This window comes from Pyrenophora tritici-repentis, chromosome 1 (assembly GCF_003171515.1).
Source record: "Pyrenophora tritici-repentis strain M4 chromosome 1, whole genome shotgun sequence".
Classification (NCBI taxonomy): Eukaryota; Fungi; Ascomycota; class Dothideomycetes; order Pleosporales; family Pleosporaceae; genus Pyrenophora; species Pyrenophora tritici-repentis.
In genome coordinates, this window is record NC_089390.1 from 4,879,177 (window position 1) to 4,901,097 (window position 21,921).

The 21,921-nt window shown below is 52.3% G+C and overlaps 6 protein-coding genes across 6 annotated transcripts; 4 read left to right on the forward strand and 2 right to left on the reverse strand.

Annotated features, from left to right (window-relative positions):
* Positions 1–1,857: 1,857 nt before the first annotated feature.
* PtrM4_019310 (cupin domain containing protein) lies at positions 1,858–2,406 on the forward strand (the record flags this gene model as incomplete). The annotated part of the gene is made up of 1 exon (XM_001931792.2): positions 1,858–2,406. The coding sequence occupies one exon, from the start codon at positions 1,858–1,860 to the stop codon at positions 2,404–2,406; it is 549 nt and encodes a 182-aa protein (XP_001931827.1).
* A 349-nt stretch (positions 2,407–2,755) lies between these two features.
* On the forward strand, positions 2,756–4,278 carry PtrM4_019320 (CAL1, Prenyltransferase, beta subunit; the record flags this gene model as incomplete). The annotated part of the gene is made up of 2 exons (XM_001931793.2): positions 2,756–3,213; positions 3,294–4,278. 2 exons carry the CDS (start codon positions 2,756–2,758, stop codon positions 4,276–4,278), a joined length of 1,443 nt encoding a protein of 480 aa, XP_001931828.1.
* Positions 4,279–4,471: 193 nt separating this feature from the next.
* PtrM4_019330 (Drf-FH1 multi-domain protein) lies at positions 4,472–7,323 on the reverse strand (the record flags this gene model as incomplete). The annotated part of the gene is made up of 3 exons (XM_001931795.2): positions 4,472–5,762; positions 6,547–6,761; positions 7,222–7,323. 3 exons carry the CDS (start codon positions 7,321–7,323, stop codon positions 4,472–4,474), a joined length of 1,608 nt encoding a protein of 535 aa, XP_001931830.2.
* Positions 7,324–10,479: 3,156 nt separating this feature from the next.
* PtrM4_019340 (uncharacterized protein) lies at positions 10,480–11,248 on the forward strand (the record flags this gene model as incomplete). The annotated part of the gene is made up of 2 exons (XM_001931796.2): positions 10,480–10,504; positions 10,752–11,248. The coding sequence occupies 2 exons, from the start codon at positions 10,480–10,482 to the stop codon at positions 11,246–11,248; spliced, it is 522 nt and encodes a 173-aa protein (XP_001931831.1).
* Positions 11,249–13,656: 2,408 nt separating this feature from the next.
* Positions 13,657–16,849, reverse strand: PtrM4_019350 (ROM1, RhoGEF, Guanine nucleotide exchange factor for Rho-Rac-Cdc42 GTPase; the record flags this gene model as incomplete). The annotated part of the gene is made up of 6 exons (XM_066103356.1): positions 13,657–15,083; positions 15,128–15,305; positions 15,358–15,615; positions 15,676–16,227; positions 16,298–16,448; positions 16,644–16,849. The coding sequence occupies 6 exons, from the start codon at positions 16,847–16,849 to the stop codon at positions 13,657–13,659; spliced, it is 2,772 nt and encodes a 923-aa protein (XP_065965558.1).
* Positions 16,850–18,637: 1,788 nt separating this feature from the next.
* Positions 18,638–21,429, forward strand: PtrM4_019360 (WD40 repeat protein; the record flags this gene model as incomplete). The annotated part of the gene is made up of 3 exons (XM_066103357.1): positions 18,638–18,887; positions 18,947–21,129; positions 21,313–21,429. The coding sequence occupies 3 exons, from the start codon at positions 18,638–18,640 to the stop codon at positions 21,427–21,429; spliced, it is 2,550 nt and encodes an 849-aa protein (XP_065965559.1).
* Positions 21,430–21,921: the final 492 nt, after the last annotated feature.

Consider the following 21,921-nt stretch of genomic DNA (forward strand, 5'->3'; position numbering starts at 1 on the left):
TAAGTTGAAAGAAAGACGCCATGACGACAGTGTTTTGGTCCGTTTGCGATGTGAAGGGAAGTCGCATTTTGCCCAGGTGCTCTTTCCTCCGAAAATTGAATGCTGGTAGCGAGTTGCCAGCAGTCTGGTACGCCCAGCTTCCAGCCCCGACTGTCAGCAAGACTTTACAGTGCCACGAGCTCTGGCAAGCTCCGCAGTAAATGAATGACTTCTGCGCTAGATACTAAAATTGCCAATGGTCTGGGAGAGGAGAGGTCAGTTGCTGCACTTTCCTAATCCGGCGTCTCTCCACAAACACTACCCCAGATTCTTCAATGCGTTCAGCTGAGTGACGGCACCACCAATCACGCCAGCACGCATAATTATGTGCATACCTAATCCAGAACTGATTGCGGGATTAATGGGTACATGCATAACAGAGCAGGCAAAAGGTTACGGTTGCGTCCTGTCGACGTCCAGGGTGTTCGATTGGACATGATGGAGTAAACCTATATGAGCGAAACGTACAACAACAACAACAACAACGAATGCCGCTATCCAAGATTAAAGGACCGACACTGCGACGTGTGTTGTCGGGTCCTTTGTCAAGACCGGTCCGACCTGGTACAAACTTATGGAGTAGCCTTCGTGCACTCCAGCGATATCATCACTGACCAGATCTAGGCCACCGCGAGGCGATTTCCGTTATAAAAACCTCATGAGCAATTGTAATTCGAGATCAATATAGACTAACAAACTTTTTGTGTTGAAAAACGTCACTGGAGGTAGTCAGAGCCATGTCAGGCGGGGAAACGGTGATGCACACAAGATTAGCGGATAACCGTCCGCGATATGAGCATGGATCTTGATTCACGATAGAAAGTCATGGAATCAATTACTTACTCTATGTGGCTTGCGAGATGCAGTTCGAAACTAGGCCGGCTTTGCTCCCTTGCTCTTCTGGTTCAGACGGTCACTGTTGCAGAGTTACATGCAGCCCAGTGAAGCAGTGCTCTTATGACCATGGACTATGATGATAACATTTAATGGGCTACTATCGACGCGAGTGACATCTCTGGATAGGAGGGGATCTTCGTGTAGCCCACAGGGGGCTTGTGATAATAAGCCCCGACTGAGACACGCCACGTTCCCGTACAGGTCATAGAGTCTATGTGCTCTTTCACGTAGCAGTAAATCATCGTTATTACAAATCCATTCCTCAAGGTATGAACTATTATCGTGAGCTCCCAAAGCATGTTGTGCGGGTGGTGCCACTTTTAGTGTTGCCGGGTACATGTACCTTGGGTTGCATCTCCAATCAAAAGCCCCCACAACTGCATGAAGGAGGATCATGCGTTCAGCTCTTCGCTGTGGGGTGACGGTACTTGCATAGAAGCTTCACGAACTGATGACTAACAGAATAAACACAGGCAATTCTGTGCTCATAGCCGGAGCAACATGTTGCAGCGTACGTAGTCTCGATACCGGGTGAATGAATCATGTTATTTGACCGTGAGCGAATCACTGTCGAAGACACACACACACAAGCACAGCTCCATATACGATCAGCCTTGAACCCGATACCATGCTAGACACCATGATTCAGGCTGTTGTCGACGCGAGGACGTCCCCCCAGATTCTTAGATCCCGAAGTGCGGGAAGTCAGATCTGTGGACCCCCGCCCGGCCTTCGGCTCCACGCCCGACTCCCGTGTGCTTGTACAACATATGGGGTTGAATGTCAAAGTGAGGCTCCAAGAGATATAATATCGGGAATCTGTTGCGCTTATATCGCTTGATATAGAAAATCCGAGCTTTGTTGCCAGTCTACCATCTCCGAATAGCTCAATCATCACAAACTTCTCGTAACTTGTACACCATGGCACATGTTGGCGCACTCCCCAAGATTCACCGATATATTACGGCTCACAATAATGAGGGCAAAGCTATTTTCAGCGACGCCTTCAACGAGGAGAGCAAAATGAAGCCTAACGATGACGGCATTGCGTTCGCCCTCAGCTTCACCACCAAAGGCTTCCCAGTCGACATGAACGACGACAAAGACCTCGACGTATACGGCAATTATCTCAAGGAAGCGCCCGGCCTTGTCGTCTCCGGTGGGACAGTCCTCCGACATGTCGACATCCCTCCGGCGACTGAGTGCACGATGCACCGAACTGTGAGCTTGGACTACGGTTGCGTGATCGAGGGCGAGATCGAGTGTCTGCTAGATAGCGGCGAGAAGCGGTTGATGAAGCGGGGGGACGTCGCGATCCAGCGGGGAACTATGCATCAGTGGATTAACCACAGCAAGACCGACTGGGTCCGCATGCTCTTTGTGCTACAAGAATCCAAGCCATTGAATCTTGCAGGCGAGACTGTTGGCGAAGAACTAGCAGGTATGGCAGGTGTGCGTCCGTCAGACTGAGGTTGAATTATGACAATGGAGGGGACAGTGGAGATGTGCGGAATCGATAAGTCAAACCTCGGTTGCCAAGCCACCTAACACCCAATTTGATCATTCCCCACGTGCTCCACCATCGCTTCTTCACTGTAGCATTTGTGACAGACGCAAAGGGCAGTCCTTGGGTCCAACTAAGCCATGAACGATCTATCTAAATACTGGTCGTGATATCAACCCCATATCCGGCGGCTACGATCCTCTACGAACAATACTAAGCAACCCTTGCAAGAAGGCCATTGTCCACATCAGCCACTCACGGATGCCCACTAGCGTATCATCCAATTCCAGACGCCGTGCCGTGCATGTAAAGAAGATGGCCATGCCCCTGCGTTTCTCTGCCCAGGCGCCTTCATCCCGCTTGGAGGAAATAGTACCCACATCAGACCGGATTGAAGAGCTGTCAGACTCCGAGCTTGGGAGTGAATACGAAGATATGGGTACTGCGACTGTGGAAGAGCAGGCAAACATTGTTTATTTGGATAGCATCAGGATACCGATCAAAGATACTTTGGAGACAGCAACATCTGAAGTGGACGAGGAGACGGCAAGACTCATTCTTCCGTACTTGGAGGGCAATCCAAATGACTTCGATCTCAACGCTTTTGGTATACCGAAGCTCCAGCGACAAAGGCATGAAGCCATGTTGAAGAAAATCCTTGGAGATTACCCATCAGGTGCTGCTGCAATGGACGCTGCACGACCTTGGCTCGTGTACTGGGCTCTACAAAGCATGACTGCACTGGGTCAAGACATTTCTAGTTATCACAAAAGGTACGTCAGTTTCTGTATTATGTCTTCAATCTATCCTGTTGTTTAATTGAACAGTAAACATGACCTCTGACTACAAACAGAATAGCACACACTTTCTCTCTGGTCCAACATCCAGACGGAGGGTTCGGAGGCGGTTATGGCCAGTATGCTCACCTTGCCTGCTCATACGCCGCAACACTGTCACTTGCGATAGCCGGTGGGAAAGATTCTTACGATGTCATCAACCGCAAGACGCTATGGCACTATTTGGGACGGATGAAGCAAGCAGACGGAGGCTTCACCATGTGCCTAGGCGGCGAGGAAGATATCCGCGGCGCCTACTGCGCCATGGTCATCCTATCACTTACCAACCTCCCCATGGAACTCCCACCAGACGCCCCAGCAAGAAAACACGGCCTCACCAGCTTTACAGATGGGCTTGGCGAATGGGTCTCGAAATGCCAGTCCTGGGACGGCGGCATCTCAGCCGAGCCCGGAAACGAAGCCCATGGCGCCTATGCCTTCTGCGGCCTAGCCTGTCTCTCAATTCTCGGACCACCCAAAGAGACACTGCACAAATACCTCAACATCGACATGTTGATCTACTGGCTATCTTCTCGACAATGCACTCCCGAAGGTGGCTACAATGGGCGAACCAACAAGCTCGTCGACGGCTGCTACTCTCATTGGGTCGGAGGCTGCTGGTCCATTGTCGAAGCAGTAACAACATCCGGTCTCTGGAACCGACCTGCACTAGGCCGCTACATCCTCGCCGCCTGCCAAGAGAAGAAAGGTGGTCTAAAGGATAAACCCGGAAAGAGTTCTGACGCCTACCACACATGCTACAACCTCGCCGGCCTCAGTGCCGCACAGTACAAATACGCTTTCGACGAAAACGTAAACAAGAACCTAGGCGCTACCAACTTTGGAGCCCCATACCACTGGAAGTCCGAGGGCCGGTACGAAGATGATAAGATCGTCTGGGACGATGGTGATATAGTCAAGCCTGTGCATCCAATCTTTGTTATTCCTTTCATGTCAGTGTATGAGATGCGCAAGTATTTTGAAGATAAAGAGGGATTTTAAGGTACATCACACTTCTTCTAGCTAGTTGGGCCATGATTTTGCGAAAAAGAAAAATGCTTATTACATATATTTCGCGATTCCCAGAGCGTGATTGACAGAACAAAACAAGACATGAAATTCCAATAACAAGTATATACTAACATTACAGAGATACAAATACAACACTAAACTATTAATAGCCTCCATCTTCACTCTACCTGTTATGACGTCCACAGTCCCACGTCTGAGTTCCTTGAGGCATCTGCTTGGTAAAGCCACACCTCGCGCCCCTCCTAGTCTGACCTGTGCACTGCAACACCACCTGACCCGCCTTTGCTACCTTAGCAGTTTGCTTCCTGGCTGGCGGAACGGGGTTGCGTACTCGCTTGGGGCGGGGTTGTCCTCCCGTTGTGGGGGCCGCACGCTTGGTTCCGGCTGCGGGGGGAGAGGGGCTAGGAGTGGGGATGGTACGGGGGCTGGAGAGAGAGGACGTGGAAGATGGGCCCCCGGGAGTTGTTGGTGTGGCTGGTGGGGAAGAGGGGCTGGGAGTGGGGATGGTACGGGGGCTGGAGAGAGTGGACGTGGAAGATGAGCCCCCCGGACTTGTTGGCGTGACTGGTGGGGGAGTAGGGGTGCTACCTTTGAGGATGCTACCGGGGTCGGACAAAGGCGAGCTTGACTTTTTCGATCCTGCAGGTGATGTCTTGAGTTCGACATTTGCTCCTACCCCGACCTGTGCTCCTGGTACCGTCGGCGGAGGAGATAAAGACCCGCCCGCAAGAAGTGAAGATGGGATTACAGGAGGTGAAGACGGGACCTGAGTACCCGAAAGAGAAGACGAGTAATTAGGAAGAGCTGGAAAATTTGCCTCAATTTCAGACGGCGTGAGTGAAGGCGGGGGGGAAGTGTTGACCACAGTATCTGACCAATCATCCTTGTTCGGCAACTCACCACCAGGGGGAGAAGGAGTCTTTTGACGATTATTATTAAGCTGATCTAGAGCAGTAATACCTATAATATCATCTTCGTCAATATTAGGAAGATCATGAGGAGACGATGGACCTATAGTAGAAGGAAGACTCTCATCCGAAAGAGTAGGTGAAGTAATGCCCTCCATGTTGTCGTTACCTGGAAGCTCTTCAGAATCCTCGGAGGCTTCGTAATCCTCTTCGTAATTCTCTTCTTCCTCGCCCTCCATCACAACATCTGGGGTGTTCTCGATGACGTAGCCATCCTCTGGTTCTTCATCCTCCAGCTCCATATCTGGAGAGTCATGTGACTTGGCGAAACTATTACCGTAGTTGTATCCTACGAGGCCGTACTTCTCAGCCTCTGTATCGGTCTTGTCGGTTACCTGTTCAACCATATACTCGAACACAGTCTCGATGGTGTCTTCAGAGCCGATGCTAAAGGGGTATATCGAGTCTCTGATATGATCCAGAGTGAGAGGTGCCTCAGAGAGGATCTCTCTGAACTTTGCCTCAACTTGAGCGGGGCTCTCCTCTCTGTTCATTGTTGCTGTTGTTTGATGTTGTTGTTTTGGTGTGGTGATGTTGTGTAAAGTGTGTGTGTATGTGTTTGCTCAGGTTGTTGGATTAATTGTTTGTGAGTGAGTGTATTGGTACAGAGGATGCTTGATGGATATTAATCTGTGGTGCATGTTGAAATGAAATACATGTCGAGACAAAGCGACATCGACAATTAGAGCGAACAATGGCGAGGGGAAGGTGGATGGCGCTCAAAAGATCGCATTTCATTGTGTTAATTGTATTCATTGATGGCTTGGTGAACGCCAACTATCTTTGATGATTTTTGACCACCATTGTATCAATGTGTTTCATTGTGCAGTCAAGCAGCTGAATGGACTTTGGTCAACAGTCTGAGTTAACAGTGTCAACATGCATAGATGCGAAGTAACACGTGATACTGAACAGGTCGAGCAGCGGTCCGGACAAAGAAAGGGGACGAGAGGACGAAAGAACCTCAACAAGGACAACGCATGGGCAATAGTTGCGCACTGTCTATTGGAACATCGGCCGATGTTGGAAGCGAGGTCACCCACTTTGCCTAATACATCTGCCGTTGTCAGATATCAAAATGATGATGACGTACATCGGCCTCGTATGTATCATATTTCGGTCCGTGATTCACAACATCACGCGAGAGGAACGAGACTAGCTTTCATGTTGTTCATTTCGTGACCCAATATGCAGTACTCAGGTAATTATTCCCATTCCCTATTGGATCATAGAAGGACCGTGTGGTCTTCTCATGTTGCAATCTTTCTACGGGCCGTGGTAGTCCGTGTAGAGAACAAGGGGCGGCGCGCTGACCTTCTCCTTGAATTGTGACTTGATCTTGAGATGAGCCTCGTCCTCCTTGTCGTAGTAGTTCATGTCGTCAAGAGACTCAAAAATGCAACGGGCCATGAGGGTGTAGCCCTGGCTGCGTTCGTCTTCGTGGGCGGCGTTAGCCTGGGAGAGCTTGATGTACTGCTTTCCGTCCTACACAGGTGACGTTAGCATGCTTCTAGCTGATAACGATAGCCTCGGTATACAGCTCGCTGCGGATGCTGTCGGTACATGTTTAGCACCCCACGGCGGATTAATAGGCGCCCAGTATGCGTATATGCGTCGTGACCAGTGTAGCCAGCCGCCAGTACCCCCACCCATTTTCTCGAACCGCGGCAGTACCTCCCGCGATACCCGCCAGGAACATGACTAACATGACTCTGGGACAGAACGAGTGACGCCATCGGGCGCTCTTATTGAGAGGTAATTAATAGCCCGAGGGCGATTAGATTCCTGGGGTGCGAGGTGATGAGATGCTCTGACATGCAGCGGCGCTATGCACGGGCCGAATGTGTTGGTCGCAATCACGTGAAGGCGGGTAGGCATGCAGGACAGGAGAGGGAAGGCGCAGTGGAGTGGTGGGGTTGCGAGTCAGCGTCATGGTTTAACGTACCTTCTTCGCGTCTTGGGCGAGCGAGTTGTACATTTCGATAGCCGATTTGACCAGTTCCTGATCGGGAAGCTTGAAGAGAGTGAGGCGCATGATTTTAGGCATCTTGGCGGTTTGGTTTATGTAGCTTTGTGGAGAGGTGGGGATGATGACTGAGCGGGCAGATGTGTAAAAGATGTGCAATTGTGAAGGTTCAAGTAGTCGGACTGGCTTCGGAGTAGGTGGGTGGAGAGCCATTCGAAACACCAACATCAACGTCAGTTTACACAGCGTACTGCAGCATTCCCAACATCTAGACTCTATCAATATTTGCTTTTGAGCCGTATGCCGTAGCCGTTGACCGTAGCCCTTCACCGACAGTCCCCGCATCCGCGTATGGCGGCAGCAACAACAACAGAGAGTGGTGCGAGGGGATACATGATTGCTATGCGTGGAGATGACAAGCTTAATGGGCAAACTCCATGGCACTCCATGGCACTCAATGGCACTCAATGGCACTCAATGGCATAGTCTGGAGGAGATATCGGAGATGCACTAAACAGGCGGCGGGGTTGAATGATGAAGTGGGGTAGTATACTTACTAGATGGTGTTCTGGCACGTGATGAGAGAACGACACCGCTACCCGATGCCGGCACCAGCTGGCAGACTGCAGACATGCTGCTGTCGGACGTCGCACACACTTTAGGGTGGAACAAGCTGGACAAGCGTCGGATTGTTCTCATGGACCCTGAAGGCTGTCGTGCTTGAGATTCGGAGGTTTCGGGACGGTGCGCTGTGTCCTTCGCTAACGATGTTGGAACCCAGGGTTGGACTTTACCCTGCACCACACCCGGTCTGCTGCACCACCTCTTACCGTTACCGCGACGCGAGGCTGAACAGGAGGGCGACGCAGCGCTTGGTTGGAGAGCTGCGAGGCCAGCTCGAACATGTGGGTCTTGGGTAGCCTATGAATGGAACCAGGCCGATTCGAAGACGACATGTTGGTTGATGACAGCTCGACTTCTCTCTTGACAGTGTCGGTCCGCACTCACAAAGCCCATAGTCATCCTCGTCGTCTTCTGCTAATGCATCCGGCTTACGGTAGAGTTTGCAGCGCAGAAAGAGGGGCGCGTGGTTGACAACGCTGGCCACCTTCACCGCCTGTTTTGCAGATTGTCGCGGGTGGCCGTGCTGGCGCGCTCGCGTCATCCACAGATCTCCCGCTTTGTGCGACATGGCCGTGAAGCTCGCTCTCCCTCTCTGTTGTCGATTTGAGTGACCATGACACAAGTCGACTTTTGCCATGACACGCTTCCTTCTGGCGGGCCTCTTTCACTCCTCTTGGTCTGTTCTGGCAGTGGCTGTTCCTTGCGCTTCGTTGCCGCTATATTCACAAGCGCCATCGTCCCGCTCCATGTATCGACCACCATCTAAGATCGGCGCCAGACAGAAGCGGCTTATACGGGGACCTGGCTTCTACCGGTAGTAGGTACAAGCTGGCTGTCGTGGACGGTGTCGGCCTATCGCACCACTTGACACTGACACTTCCTCGCAACCCTTTGCACCGCTGCTACCCACTTCTCGGCAGGTGAGAAATCAAAACACTTTCTGCAGCCGCCCGATGCAGATGCACGAACCTAGCATGCCATGTCGAGGCCAGCAAAATTTGTCCTTTGCGCCCTCGAGCTTCGACCGTCGGACCTTCGCTTGGCGCTGCCATGGACGCCTACGTACCTCCTCACAGGGATACTGGAGAGACTGTCGGCCTCCATCACGTGTAAGCGTCTCACCTGGAGATTTGGCCGGTAGGGTCGGCGCAGGAACGCCTGGCCCGTACCAGCTAGCAAGTATGCTCGCAATGTCAATCATGGCCTGTCCCAACCTACTCCTCCGCCGCTGCTGCTGCATCTGCATCTGCATCTGCATGCTCCAAACGAGCTTGCGCTTGCGTGCTTTGCCAAATTCATGCCTGCAGCTTCACGCCCGACAACTAGCAGCCGTTGACCCTTTGCCCCTTCCAGCGACAGGCGCATTGGGAGCAGCGATACTCCGGGGGCCGTGCTTTGCTGCATGTATGCGTTGGCACTGACGCTTGATGCTTTCTGGTAACACCAACCCCAGGTATCTTTTCCCATCCCGCGAACGCATCAATCAAGTCCCCTCATTTGCCTCGTTCGCTGCCGCGTAGCTCCATGCTAGCCCTGTTGTGACGCATCTCTCGCTTCGAGCCACTATGCTTTGCATCCAAGACCCGTCACACAACCCATCTGCCATGATTCTCCGCGAGCGACTCTGGCGGCTGGTACCCTAGCCGGCTAGCAGTCCCATTTTTATCATGCACCAAGGGCCTGCTTCCTAGTCTCTTTCGGACCCTGCTCCTAAATCCAAAGCCGACATATCACGCTTTCTGGCGCCAGAAGGTCATGCCATCGGTACACTTGTCAAAGGGTGCAGCTTCTGACGTATTTGCATTCTCCCCTCATGTTGCATATTGCATTAGTGGGTCCAGAGCACCCGAGAGATACGAGCAGAGAGCAATGTGAGCATGCACATCTGCCGCCTCGTTGTTTATGCGTCCGTCTGAGGCGTCTAGAGATGCACGACGCCGATCGAGACATGTCAAGCCTTGACGAACGCGTTACAGCAACTGACCCCGATCGCCAGCCGTTTTTTTTTACAGCGCTACCGCCTGCAGCACGGTGGCAAGAACGAACCGGTGAAGCTGTACCTTTTGAGGTTTGACTCTCTTACTAGCTAACATTCTGGAACCTCTACCGTTGGCTACCTTCTCGCCAGCACATACTATGGGTCTCTCGACTACAGAGCCGCAACGAGACCCGCACATTATTCATTTCCACATGTCCAATTGCCCCTCCATTCTTACTGGCGGGCGAGACGCGCTTGGATACATGCTACACTCGCCTGCTGCAATATATTGCTCCATCCCACTGTAGGCACTTATCCTTCCCCCCATCCCCGTTCGACTGACTGCAAGCCGCTCCCTCTTCCTTGCTCTTTATACATCACCCGCTGAGCTCTCTTTTGTACAGCTGTCACTCCTCTATTGGCAACTAACCTCCCTGCCCTAAAAGCATCTGCTGTCGTACCACCACTGCCACCAGTTCCTCTCTCGGCATACTATCGTCGCCACCAACGAACGCTTGCCAGTTCAGCAACACTCCGCATCAGTAGTCCTACTTCGCGACTGACAGCGAGCTATCCAAGCCCCGGCAGCCTTTCCAATCGCTCTATTACACGTCGACGACGAGCGACTATCCAACATGTTCTACGTCATGTATCTCACAGGTTAGTACTGAGCAGACCCCTTTCCCTTCACCACACGTTACCACACAGTCGGACACCACGTCTCATGTGGAAGATCTAGATGATGCACCAATAAGTGCAAGGTTTGTCGTGTGGTCGCTTCGCCTAGCCGCCCAGTGTAGGGAGCCCCACACAACTTGGGTCTACAGAGAACTACACATTGGCCATGGATTCACTTCATGTCGGCAATCTTAGGGTACCATCAACTGAGACTGACCATCGAGTATAGGCCTTTGCCAAAGACGCCACTGGCCCGACCCACTCTTCCAGACCTACCGTACCCGCTATGGTTACGGCTCAACCGTTAGAGTAAACAACCGCGAGTACAGCACAGATGTAGAGTACGAGTCGGAAGAGCTAGCCAAGAATGCTGCCGCCACCCGCGCCTACATGATCTGCCGTAACTTTTCAGTAAACGATGGAATGTACCCAGGCCAGCGGCCCGGTCAGGGCGCCCAAGGACTGCCTACACCAATCGGAGCTGGCCGACGCAATACGTCGTCGTCAAATGATTACGATAGTTCGAGCACGACGAGCGGTGGTACAAGTCCCAGGAACTCGGATTGCGGGCTCGATGCAGCACAGGCGGCTGCAGCAGGACGACGACCCAGCAAGGCCTCGGTAGCACCATCGTCCCCACCATTGGCGTGCTTCTGCGGCCGAGGATATGTCCGCGCTTATGAGAGGTGCTCTGGCTGTCTTCAGGAAGCCGGATACCGAGTGTAGAGCGCGCCCACCTGGCATCCGGCACCTGGCGTCCATGCACATACACATCTATGTTTACGGTTACGAACAAGAACAGAAACGACGAACACGACGACTTACTACCAAGAAATCCCAACGAATCCCGCATCGATATTCAGAAAGACTTGAAGAGCCCAAGCTCAGCGATACCATGATACCTACGACCTGCATGCGTTTTGTTTCCGCATTTCCATATGCCAAATTGCCATAGCGACTTACTCCTCACCGGTCCACTATCACGACACTCCAAACCTCTCCTCCACTGCGCAACAAGAGACGGTGGTTTTACTCCCTTCTCGCTTCACGACTTCCCTTGTTCCATCATCTGCTTTCTTTTCCTGGCAGCTAGCATAGCGACGGCATTGAAAGCGATTTAGCGATCCCCCAGACACATGTGATTTTACGGGCTTGTTTTCCACGTTTGATGATTTTCCATCGATTAGACTGCACGTTACTTGCGCTGGTGGGTAATTTACAACTGAAAAAATGTGGCCCAGGGGGTCGTATGTGTGTATGTCTTTTCCGATTGACCAAATTGGGTTCATGATCCGCGATGAATTTTTTCATACTTTTCTATAAAAGGAAGAGATACAAAGGGGGAAAAAAGAAGGAGGGAAAAATGGCGCTTCTCGCTGTTATGTCAATGATTTGACGAATCTAATGACTTCTACTTTGTTATGACAATACTCTCCTTTGCGTGATCGATCGTGTCTATCAATAGAGGATTACTGTCTGTTTCACCACGCAGTTTACAGATTCAACTAAGCCAAACAAACACCAATATGATAATGCGGTGTCACAGTGCCCGCATCACCAAGTCCCTATCATCTCTCTGTCTCTGTCTCTCTGCCTCAAAAGTCTCGTCATCAAGTAAAACATCTAAATAGTAGTCCAATATTCTTCCCACGACTATTCAGATCACACAAGTCGAACAGAGAGTTCTTCTCTGCCTATAAAACACTCATCTTCGCCTATAGTTGTACAGAAATTCTGTATCCCCGTATCGTCTATCGTCCAACGCATAGCCATCCTACTTCACTGCCTTTCAGCCGTGGTATCTCACCCAAAGTTCAGCTTGTTTTTTGTGACCTAACATGCTTTCTTGCCTTTTCTGCCTTTTATCTCCTCCCACGTGAAGGCATAAGAGCATGATAGGGATATGTACCTCTGTGTGTAGTAACAAATATGGTGGGGATGTGTGTGTGGACAAGTTGGTCGGTGACGTTGTGGGGGTTTCACTGCAGGAGAAGTAATAGTTGGGTAATCAGGTATTTCAAGGTAAGATATGTAGACTTGTGGATGTTGGATGTGGGTATATGGATTGATTGACTGAGTATATACTGTACACGTGGTAAGAGGAAGAGAGGAAGAGAGGAAGAGAGGAAGAGAGGAAGAGAGGAAGAGAGGGAGAGAGGGAGAGGGAGAGAGGAAGAGAGGGAGAGAGGGAGAGGGAGAGGGAGAGAGAGGTATGTACGTACATCAGTCGGATCCCATACTGCTCAGAAGTCAATGTATAACCATTTAATACCCCGTTCTGTCACTTACAAGGATATGAAACGATATTATGTTACGTGGAAAAAGTCTCAGTCGTGTGCCGAGTTCCTCGTACACACACGTATATATACACACAGAGAGGAGAGGGCGAGAGAGAAAGTAAAGCGAACAAAAGAGTATAAGATGATAATTCATTCCGTCATTCAATCATACCACGCCGCACTAGCCATCCAGTCCAGTCCTCCACCTTTACCCGCACCCCCACTATCCACCAAGCAAATAGGAACATGCCCCTTCTCTTTCCCTTCTCTTTCCCTTCTCTTACAAAAACCTCTTCCCCACTACCAAATAACAAACTCTGAAGACAAAAAATTCGTAAGACTGCACACGCGGCAGTCCAAACGACGTGGTATAGTAGATAATCGATTCTCAACAAACCCATCCCCTTCCCAAAAAAACACACAAAAAGAAGCGCAAAAGCGAGCATGTCATGCTTCACCGACAGGAAGAAGGGAGGAGTAGTCGAGGATTGGGGGGTGAATAAACCAACCAGGTTTAGTCCGTGCCCTGCCCCCACCATGGATAATGTTCGATAGGAGGGATGTGGTATCTTGTGATGGTCGCAAATGTTTCGCCGGAGAATGTGGAAAAACAGAACATGATTATGATGTCCATGCCCTCTTTAGCCCCCAATCGGGACAATAGAGGAAGAAGGGGGGAGAATGGTCATGAAGAAGTAGTAAAAGAGAAGAAAGAAAAAAGACAACCCCGTATATGTCGATCGCCATAGAACTCCAGACCCGATGCCGTTTGGTGAGAGAAACCGGTAATCCCAGGTGCAGCAGCCGCAGTAATATGGCCAGCGTATAACAAATTCTTCTGGGACGAGGATGAGATTATCGTTGGCAGAAGAGCTCAATCTCACCGAGACCACCGCCGGGGTTGAGGTTGCTCTGTTGCTCTTTCCAGTTTTCAAACGCTTCTTGGACGTCGTCGTCACACTGTATGCTAACATATGTGCCATCGCTGCTGTCCAGATATTTCAGCTTGACTTGGCCAGACCCAAGTGAGACGGATGTCGATCGTTGTAGTTTTGCATCGATTCTGTCTTTGAGAGACTGGAAGCTGATGTTTGTGCTAACAACCAAGACCATGGAGCTGCCTGCCGAGGGACAATGTACCTTGACTTTGAGTTGGGTGGGTATGTTTGAGTCGGAGCCAAGTGGCGGTGACATGTTTCGTGAGTCCATTGAAGCTGGTGTTAGGCTCCGCTCGAATGACGATGCCGGCGTCATGGTGCGGGGCATGTTTGGGTAGTTTGGATCGCGACGCATCGCACTGTTGTGGAACTCGTTATTTGCGTTCGCCAACTCTGCAGCGGTCCGTTGCTGTATCAGACGATCTCTCTGAATTGCTGGTGACTGGGTTGCAGCTCGTGGTGGCATGTTGCTCGGAGAGTTACTTGCACTCCGATTCGTGGCAATTGCAGCATTGTAAGCGTAGTGCGTAGGGAAGGGTGGCACTTCTGGCACTGGTTGCTGTGGTTGCCTCCGTGGTTGCCCTTGGAGGTGTGAGTTGATATCGGGGCTGCTAGCTGCCCGCATACGACCTTGCGCTGAAAGAGTGGAGGTGGCCGGCAGCGACGGCCGTTGCATAGCACGATCTGGTCGTTGGCCATTTTCACCTCGAGACCCGTGACGAGATTGTGCAGGGGCAGTGTGTCGGTTGTTCTCCTCATGATAGCCATTTGGTGGTGCTTGGCGAGGGAAAGGGAACGTGCCTTGAGAAGATGAGCTTGTCCGTGCATTAGAGTTGGTTGACATTGGGGTTTGCATCGGTGTTTCAGCTGTCGGAGAAAAGTAAGACTCCTGGTTGGCTGCATTCTGTATCTGTTGGGTGCGTAGAGTTAGTGCGGGCTGACCGTTGTAGCCCATGGGGAAGCGCGAAGGTGGCGCTTCACCCATTGGGGGACCGCTCTCGCCGGTTGTCGACCGTGATCGTAGGGAGGGGGTGCCAGTGTTTTGCCTTATGCCAAAGTTCTCGCGTGGGTATCCAGTGACGGGGTCAATATCCTCATCGACATCATCATCGTCGTCTTCTTGGTAGGGGTTCTCAAGGACCTGGTCACGCATGTATGCGAATTGAGTGTCCGAGGGCTTTGAGGCCGTGGTGCTGGCACTAGTCCGCGCTTGGTCCTTCCATACGCGGCGTTGGGTATCAACCTGCATAGCCCATTTCTTCATTGTCTCTTCGGAGGTAAATTTGATGATGAAGTTTTCGATTCCAGGGTCGCCTTTCCAGAAAATTTGGCATGTATATGACCCTAGACTTGTCAGTGACGCTCGAATCAACATGCAACAATCTTACCTGGCTTCTGGAGCGAAATAGTCTCTGTGACGTTTTGCATGAAAATGCGGCCTTTGAGTTGCAGCTTCGGCTTTCCGTCTTTGGTGACTAGTGATCGTGTGGACATTTTATTCTTTGGTTTGTTGACGTTGATTTCTTTGCAGCAGAGGAGGATCATCTCAAAGAGATAGATTTTGTACTGAAAGTATAGTTAGCAGGATGTACGTGGTGGGTCGTTTCTTGCGAATTACCTCTCGCTCCTCATTCTTGGAACTCATGCTCTCGCCTTTGAGGACGGTGTACTGGCCATGTAGAAGAAGATCACCGAAGCCTTCTATCCTGTGGCCCTTCCAGTCCTCGACGAGTGTCTTGAGTTCCTCGACAGCTTCCACCCGCTCCTCTCGGGCGATGGCGTCATTGGTACCGGCGAGTACAGAGGAGGCTGCCTCGATACCCTTTGAAATGTCTTCTCGTCGCCCTTCGTCCAGGTCGCCTTTGTCTCGGAGTTGCTGCCAGAGTGTTAGTAAAGTGATGCTGGTAGATTAAGTGAAGACATGGGTTGGTCGTACTTGAAGTAGGAGAGGGTATTTAGTGAGACGTTGGAACGGCTTAAGCAAAAAGGAGGCAAGCAGGGTGGGCGATTCAACCATTTGACGCATCTCGTTGGGCCCGCCAGTCTCCTTGAGCTTGTCAAATTCGCGCATTGCCGTCTGCTCGCACTTTTTCTGGTTCGCAATATATGGCTCGTAAACCTTGAATGCATCTTTGTAGAGGACAAAAAGGTTGCCCCAGTTTTGTTCTTCTGGAGGTTGTGCGTTTGTTTGCTCGACACGGATGAGGAAGCGGCGCTGGAAGTCGAGGAGGGCGTTGAGGTTGAGGAAGATGTCGTGGATGAGGTCTCCGCTGATGATACCCTTTTCTTCTACCAGCTTCTTGAATTCCTGGAGGAGCTCCAGATGTTGGACGTAGGTGCGCTCAGTCTTGACAAGTTCGTCGATGATGTGCTCGCGCTGTGTGCGCTTAGTGACGACACCGCCGACATTTTCGAGTTCCTCTGTGACGCCAGCGATCTTGCCCTGGGCGACAAGCTCGTCAAGTACACGGTTGACAACATTGGTGACCTGGAATTGCTTAGTACGGATACGGTCGAGGGGTCAAAATGTCAAGACTATTAAAGTATATCGAACTCACCTTTACAAAACCAGTCGTATCGTCACCGTAGAGGTCGCCGAGAATGAAACAGCTCTCCTGGGGTATGCCAAGTTCCGAGACACAGCTCTGGATAAACTTGTAGCAGGCCATCTTTTCATTCTTCTTCAGGCTTTTCTCGTCCTGCTTGGAGCTGGGGATGCTGAGCAGCACGGGAGGGCCCAGGGCATTGTACAGCTCCATCAGCGGGTAGCCCCTCCGGAAGGTCCTCCATAACAGCGTCACGGGGTCTGCATCATCGTCGGCCTTGCCCTCCTCCTCGGCCATCCAACGGTCGAAGCCGGGGATAAAGCGCAGGCGCATCTGCAGCGTCAGGCAGCGCTGGAACAGTGAGGTGTCCTTGTCGGCCCGCTTGTTGAGGACATTGTCCGAGGCTTCAACGGGACCGCCATTGTTGACGGGGGTGGCGGCTCCAAAGGCGTTGGGGGGTTGCTGGAAGAGGGTCGAGTTGCTGGTGGCCTGGGTACTCTGGGTGTCGCGCGCGCTGCTGTGCGAGTAGCTCGAGTAGGTGCTCTGGAAGCTCTGGTGCGACATGAGGGCAGGCGGCCCGGTCGAGGTCATCCGGGCGTGTGCGGTTTGCTTCGAGGGCGACGGCGGAGGGTGTTGGGAGACGGTATAGGTGGTATGGGCTCTCACCAGACCCGAGTGAAACGATAGTCCGCCCTCCATGCTGCTTTCATGGATCTCCTTGCGCTCGCGCTAACGCTCTAGGCGGTCAGGGTCGTGACCTGCTAACCTCACAGGGCGGCGAGAGATGGACGTGCGGCGACGACAGCCGACAGTGGACAGCGCATGCAAAACAGCGCCCGCCGTGCACAGGGACTGATGACAGGCGGCGGGAGATTATTGTAGCAGAGCTGCAGAAGGTGATTGAACTGCAAGTGGGCGGACGCACGTATAGAAAGGGGAGAGAGCCATGTGTTTCATCCGGCGCATGCCCAGGTGTGCGGCGTTGCAGACCCGGCACGTGACTGCACTGCTCCTCTATTAACTCGACCGTCCACATGCTGCTGTCCCGCTCAAATTGAATTTCTCGACCTGATGCAAACGCGGCCTGCTGTCTGCCTGTCGTTCAAATCAAAACGTTGGGCTCCAGCCAGCGACACGTCTTGCAGAGCCGCAGCGTGTGACTGCTTGGGTAACAACAGCACCCCACACACCCAGCCGGCGCCTCGTCGGTCCACTCCTTTCCTCGAGAGCAAGTCCCTCTTGAACCGCCAGTCTGTGATATATGACAGCTGACTTGGGGCGGCTCGCTATCTATCTCACACACACTTGCCAATTCCATGACTGCCCGTGTTTAGCAATCATTGAATGCTTCGCGTGGGCGTCTATCATACACTGCCTGTACATTTCACTGAGTCACTCCCGCTATCGCCAGCCCGTTGGCACGACTGACGATCGTCGGCTTGAATGCTCGCTGCCTTGGGCCGCGATCGACCGCCTGCCTGCCCGTCACAGACCCGTTCCCCCCCAGCCTTGCGGGCCCGTAGTAGACTAAGCTGAGCCCACGAGCACTTTCAGGGGGACACCGGCGGTGAACAGTTAGCCGCCGCTTTTCACATGACATTTGCCCATTTTTCACAAAGGGAGCACGTCGCTTTGTACGAGTCTGCACGCATGTAGCGCCTCTGCTACGCACAATGGAGGCGTTGCAGAATGCCATTCTCCAAAAGCCATGCGCGCCTATGCTCGGAAAAGCACCCGAATCCTAGCTTGTACTTCCGTACCCGAGACATTGACAAGTGGGGTTGTGTCTGCCATCAAACACGGCCACGCGCAGTGAAATGTCCGAATGGTGTGGTTGCTTGGACGTATACTGTAGTCCCATCTGCACCGAAGGTTGGAGGATTCCTTCTAGTGCCACATGGAACCGTTAGACGCAAGCGGGCTCCAGGGCTGCGTCTCAGACCCGAGTGACTTCGCCGCACCATCAGTAGTCGCGCCAATGCGGCTAGCGGCAGATCGTGGTGTGAAGGCGCGCGGGTGCACGTGCTGCGGGAAGCAACTACACTCATCGACATGTGCAGCCTACTATGCTAAAGAAAGGCCAACTCCAAAAGGACCCATCCCGTTGTGACATCCCGCTTCCATCACCATCACCATCGCCGCGCCGCAGCGCCCCACCAACCGTCGTCCCGCACCCCCCCTGGTGTGCTGATTCTTATCCACTCGGCCAGGCAGCACTACGCCGAAACACCAAACACCCTACCACCACATGATTAGATAGTATAACAACACCTCGTGCCGCAACAGACACTTGTTGCATCCCACAACTGTCTCCACTTAACCCAACCCTGACCCAGGGTTGCGAGCACCATCATGGCAGGTCCTCCCGGCATGCCCGACACCCAATTTTCCACTCCGCCATACCACCAACACCCTTTCCGTCCCGCCTCTTCAATGAGCGCAAACCGGTTCGACGAAGGATATTCCGAGGAAACGAGGAGCCAGACTGAGAACGACACCATTATGCGCGGCGACGCACGGCTGAGCGACGGCGAGACGGAGCCTGACGCGCCCTTTACCCTTCCGGACTGGGTCCTGGCTCTGAGCGAGAATGAGCGAAGTGGTAAGTGTGCGCCTTGTGTGTGTCCAGAGAGTGGAGCTTGCGCTAACATGGTGATACAGAATTCGCGTATGCCATTCTGCGCTCCCTACGGACATCATCAATCGCCGGCATCGTCCAAAAGCTGAATCCACTCCTGCATCTCGATCCCGTCATACACCTTCCACCCGAAATCACTTTCCAGATACTCTCGTATCTCGATCCCGAAACATTGTTACGCGCATCGACCCTGTCTCGATCGTGGAGGGAGCGGGTACTCGACAGCCCCCTGTGGAAGCTGCTCTTCAGGCTAGAAGGCTGGAACTCCAACTTTCCCCAAGTTCGCGCATATGAAGAGGCCCAGCGGCAGAAGCGCGCTGAATTTAGAGAGAAGGAGCGCAAGACGCGGCATAGAGCATCCGAAGACACCGATTACGGCAAGCCATCCCACAAGAAGCGCGTGCGGGAACGACCGCTATTCGGTGACGGACAAGCACTAGAGAACAGCATAGACAGCACATTAGAGCCGCTCTCCATCAATAGCTCATCAGGAAGTGCCTGGGATGAGCAACATGGCGCAGTCGAGGCTGACAGCCCTTCCGTCAAGTCGGAGGATAAGATGGAGGGTATCTCCTTCCACGGTGCATCGCCCCTAGCCTCACCTACCGAGATCGGGCGTCGTGAAAGAAGGCCGGGTGTCCCCAGCCTGCCTGACGAGACATCGTTCACGACCACATCAGGCGAAGCAAGTGGTCCTCCAATACACCCCTCGCTTTTGCTCCCCGGACCAGACGCTAAGATCAACTGGCAATACCTTTACAAGCAAAAGAGACGATTAGAAGACAACTGGAGCACCGGACGCTACACAAATTTCCAACTTCCACACCCAAATCACCCTGAAGAGGCTCATACCGAGTGCGTGTATACTATACAGTACTCGGGGAAGTACCTGGTCAGTGGCAGCCGCGACAAGACCATCCGGGTCTGGGATCTCGACACTCTCCGCTTAGTTCACAAGCCGCTCGTTGGCCACTCGGCTTCCGTCTTGTGCTTGCAATTTGATGAGCGCCCTGAGCAAAACATTGTTGTCTCTGGTGGTAGTGATTGCAGAGTCATTCTCTGGAATTTCAAAACGGGACGCATCATCAAGGAGATTGAGAAAGCACATTCCGAGTCTGTTCTGAATCTGAGGTTTGACGATCGCTATCTGGTTACCTGCTCAAAAGACAAGACTATCAAAGTATGGAATCGCAAAGAGATGATGCCGACAGACGACACCTACCCATCTTCGACCATGAAGTCGGGTGCCCGATTCCCTTCCTACATAATCAACATGCAAGAACATGTTGAGAGCCAACACCTGCACTTCAAGCCACTTCTTCCATACAGCCTTATAATGACCTTGGAGGGCCACGGTGCCGCTGTGAATGCAATTCAAATTCTCGATGGACAGATCGTGTCAGCATCGGGGGATAGGAGCGTCAAATGCTGGGACGTTCGAACAGGCGCATGTACTCGGACATTTTCAGGTCACACCAAAGGTATTGCTTGTGTCCAATTCGATGGACGCCGCATCGTCAGTGGAAGTTCAGACGAAAGTGTACGCATATTCGACCGAGCTACGGGGGCAGAAGTCGCTTGTTTGAATGGGCATAGTAATCTTGTGCGCACTGTACAAGCCCAGTTTGGTGATCTCCCTGGTAATGAGGAAGAGCTTGAAGCTGAAGCACGTGCTGTTGATCGAGACTACTTTGAAGCGCAAGCAAAAGGCCTGGTATCCACCCAAGGTCTAAGCAGGGCGGAGCGGCGCGCTCGTAACGCTGGCTCCCGTGACCCATCCAAAGTCTTCGCCTATGGAGCTAAGCTACCACCTGGTGGTGGAGGCACCAAGTGGGCGCGCATCGTTTCTGGGTCTTATGATGAGACAGTCATCATCTGGAAAAGGGGACCCGACGGATCTTGGGAGAAGTCTCAAACACTATTACAGAACGACGCGGTCCGAGCTGCTGGTGGACGACCTAGGAGGCCTGTTGTACAAGCTGCAGCCAATGCAAACCCGGCTGGCGTCCAAAACAACCAACAGGCAACTGCTCAAGGTCCTGCGCAACAGAATCACTTCCAGGCGTTGGCGCAACAGGCCCAAGCCCAGGCCCAAGCCGCTCAGAATCTAGCACAGCAAGCCCACGCCCTTCACGTTGCCTCACAAACAACGCACGGCACGACAATCAACGGTGTTCCTACAAACGCAGCAGGGAACAACGCAGCCGTTCATCCCACGATTGCTCCTCCCGTCACTCACGGTGCTGCTGCACAACAAGCTCCAGCACCCGCGGCTGCGACCAATGCCGCCCCACACCACCATCATCATCACCATCACCACCATCCGCCGCATCCACTCGCACCTCCTGTGAATACGAACGGAACTAATTCTCGGGTTTTCAAACTACAGTTTGATGCGCGTAGGATCATTTGCTGCAGCCAGGATCCCACGATTGTCGGCTGGGATTTTGCCAATGGCGATCGGGATATCATCGTCGCTAGCCAGTTCTTCGGCGACTCTTATTAGGCTATTCGGCTTCCAGACATGCATGGTTGTCGGACTACTGACGACGGAGATATGTACCTTAACCTGACAGGCCTATCACCTTCTAACACGCCTTCCTTTACTTCCCGGCATGTTCGATTTCGTCAGTTCTGCTCCGGGGGCTTTGAGCTATTTTTGTCTTCCTTCGGCATTTCTAGATTCTTGTTGATCTTTCTCTTCTGTACAGCATACATGGACAAAGGGGCATTGCGGAGCTGAGGCGGCAACGGTATTTATCACAGAATTCCTGCGCATTTAAGTGCATGGTTTCTTTCTTCTCTCTCTTGCATCCAAGATTCATGCATTCACGACGTAGGACCATCTGTATTACCATATCAACCTTTCACTTGAGACTTGAAATGTTAATTTGTCACTCTTCCTGCTTGCTGAACTCGCGTCATAAGCTTCCGTTTGAAGCTTGTTTGTTAAGCGTGGTCCAGTGGACGGCCGTGTTCCGTTCCAGCGGCCTTGGGA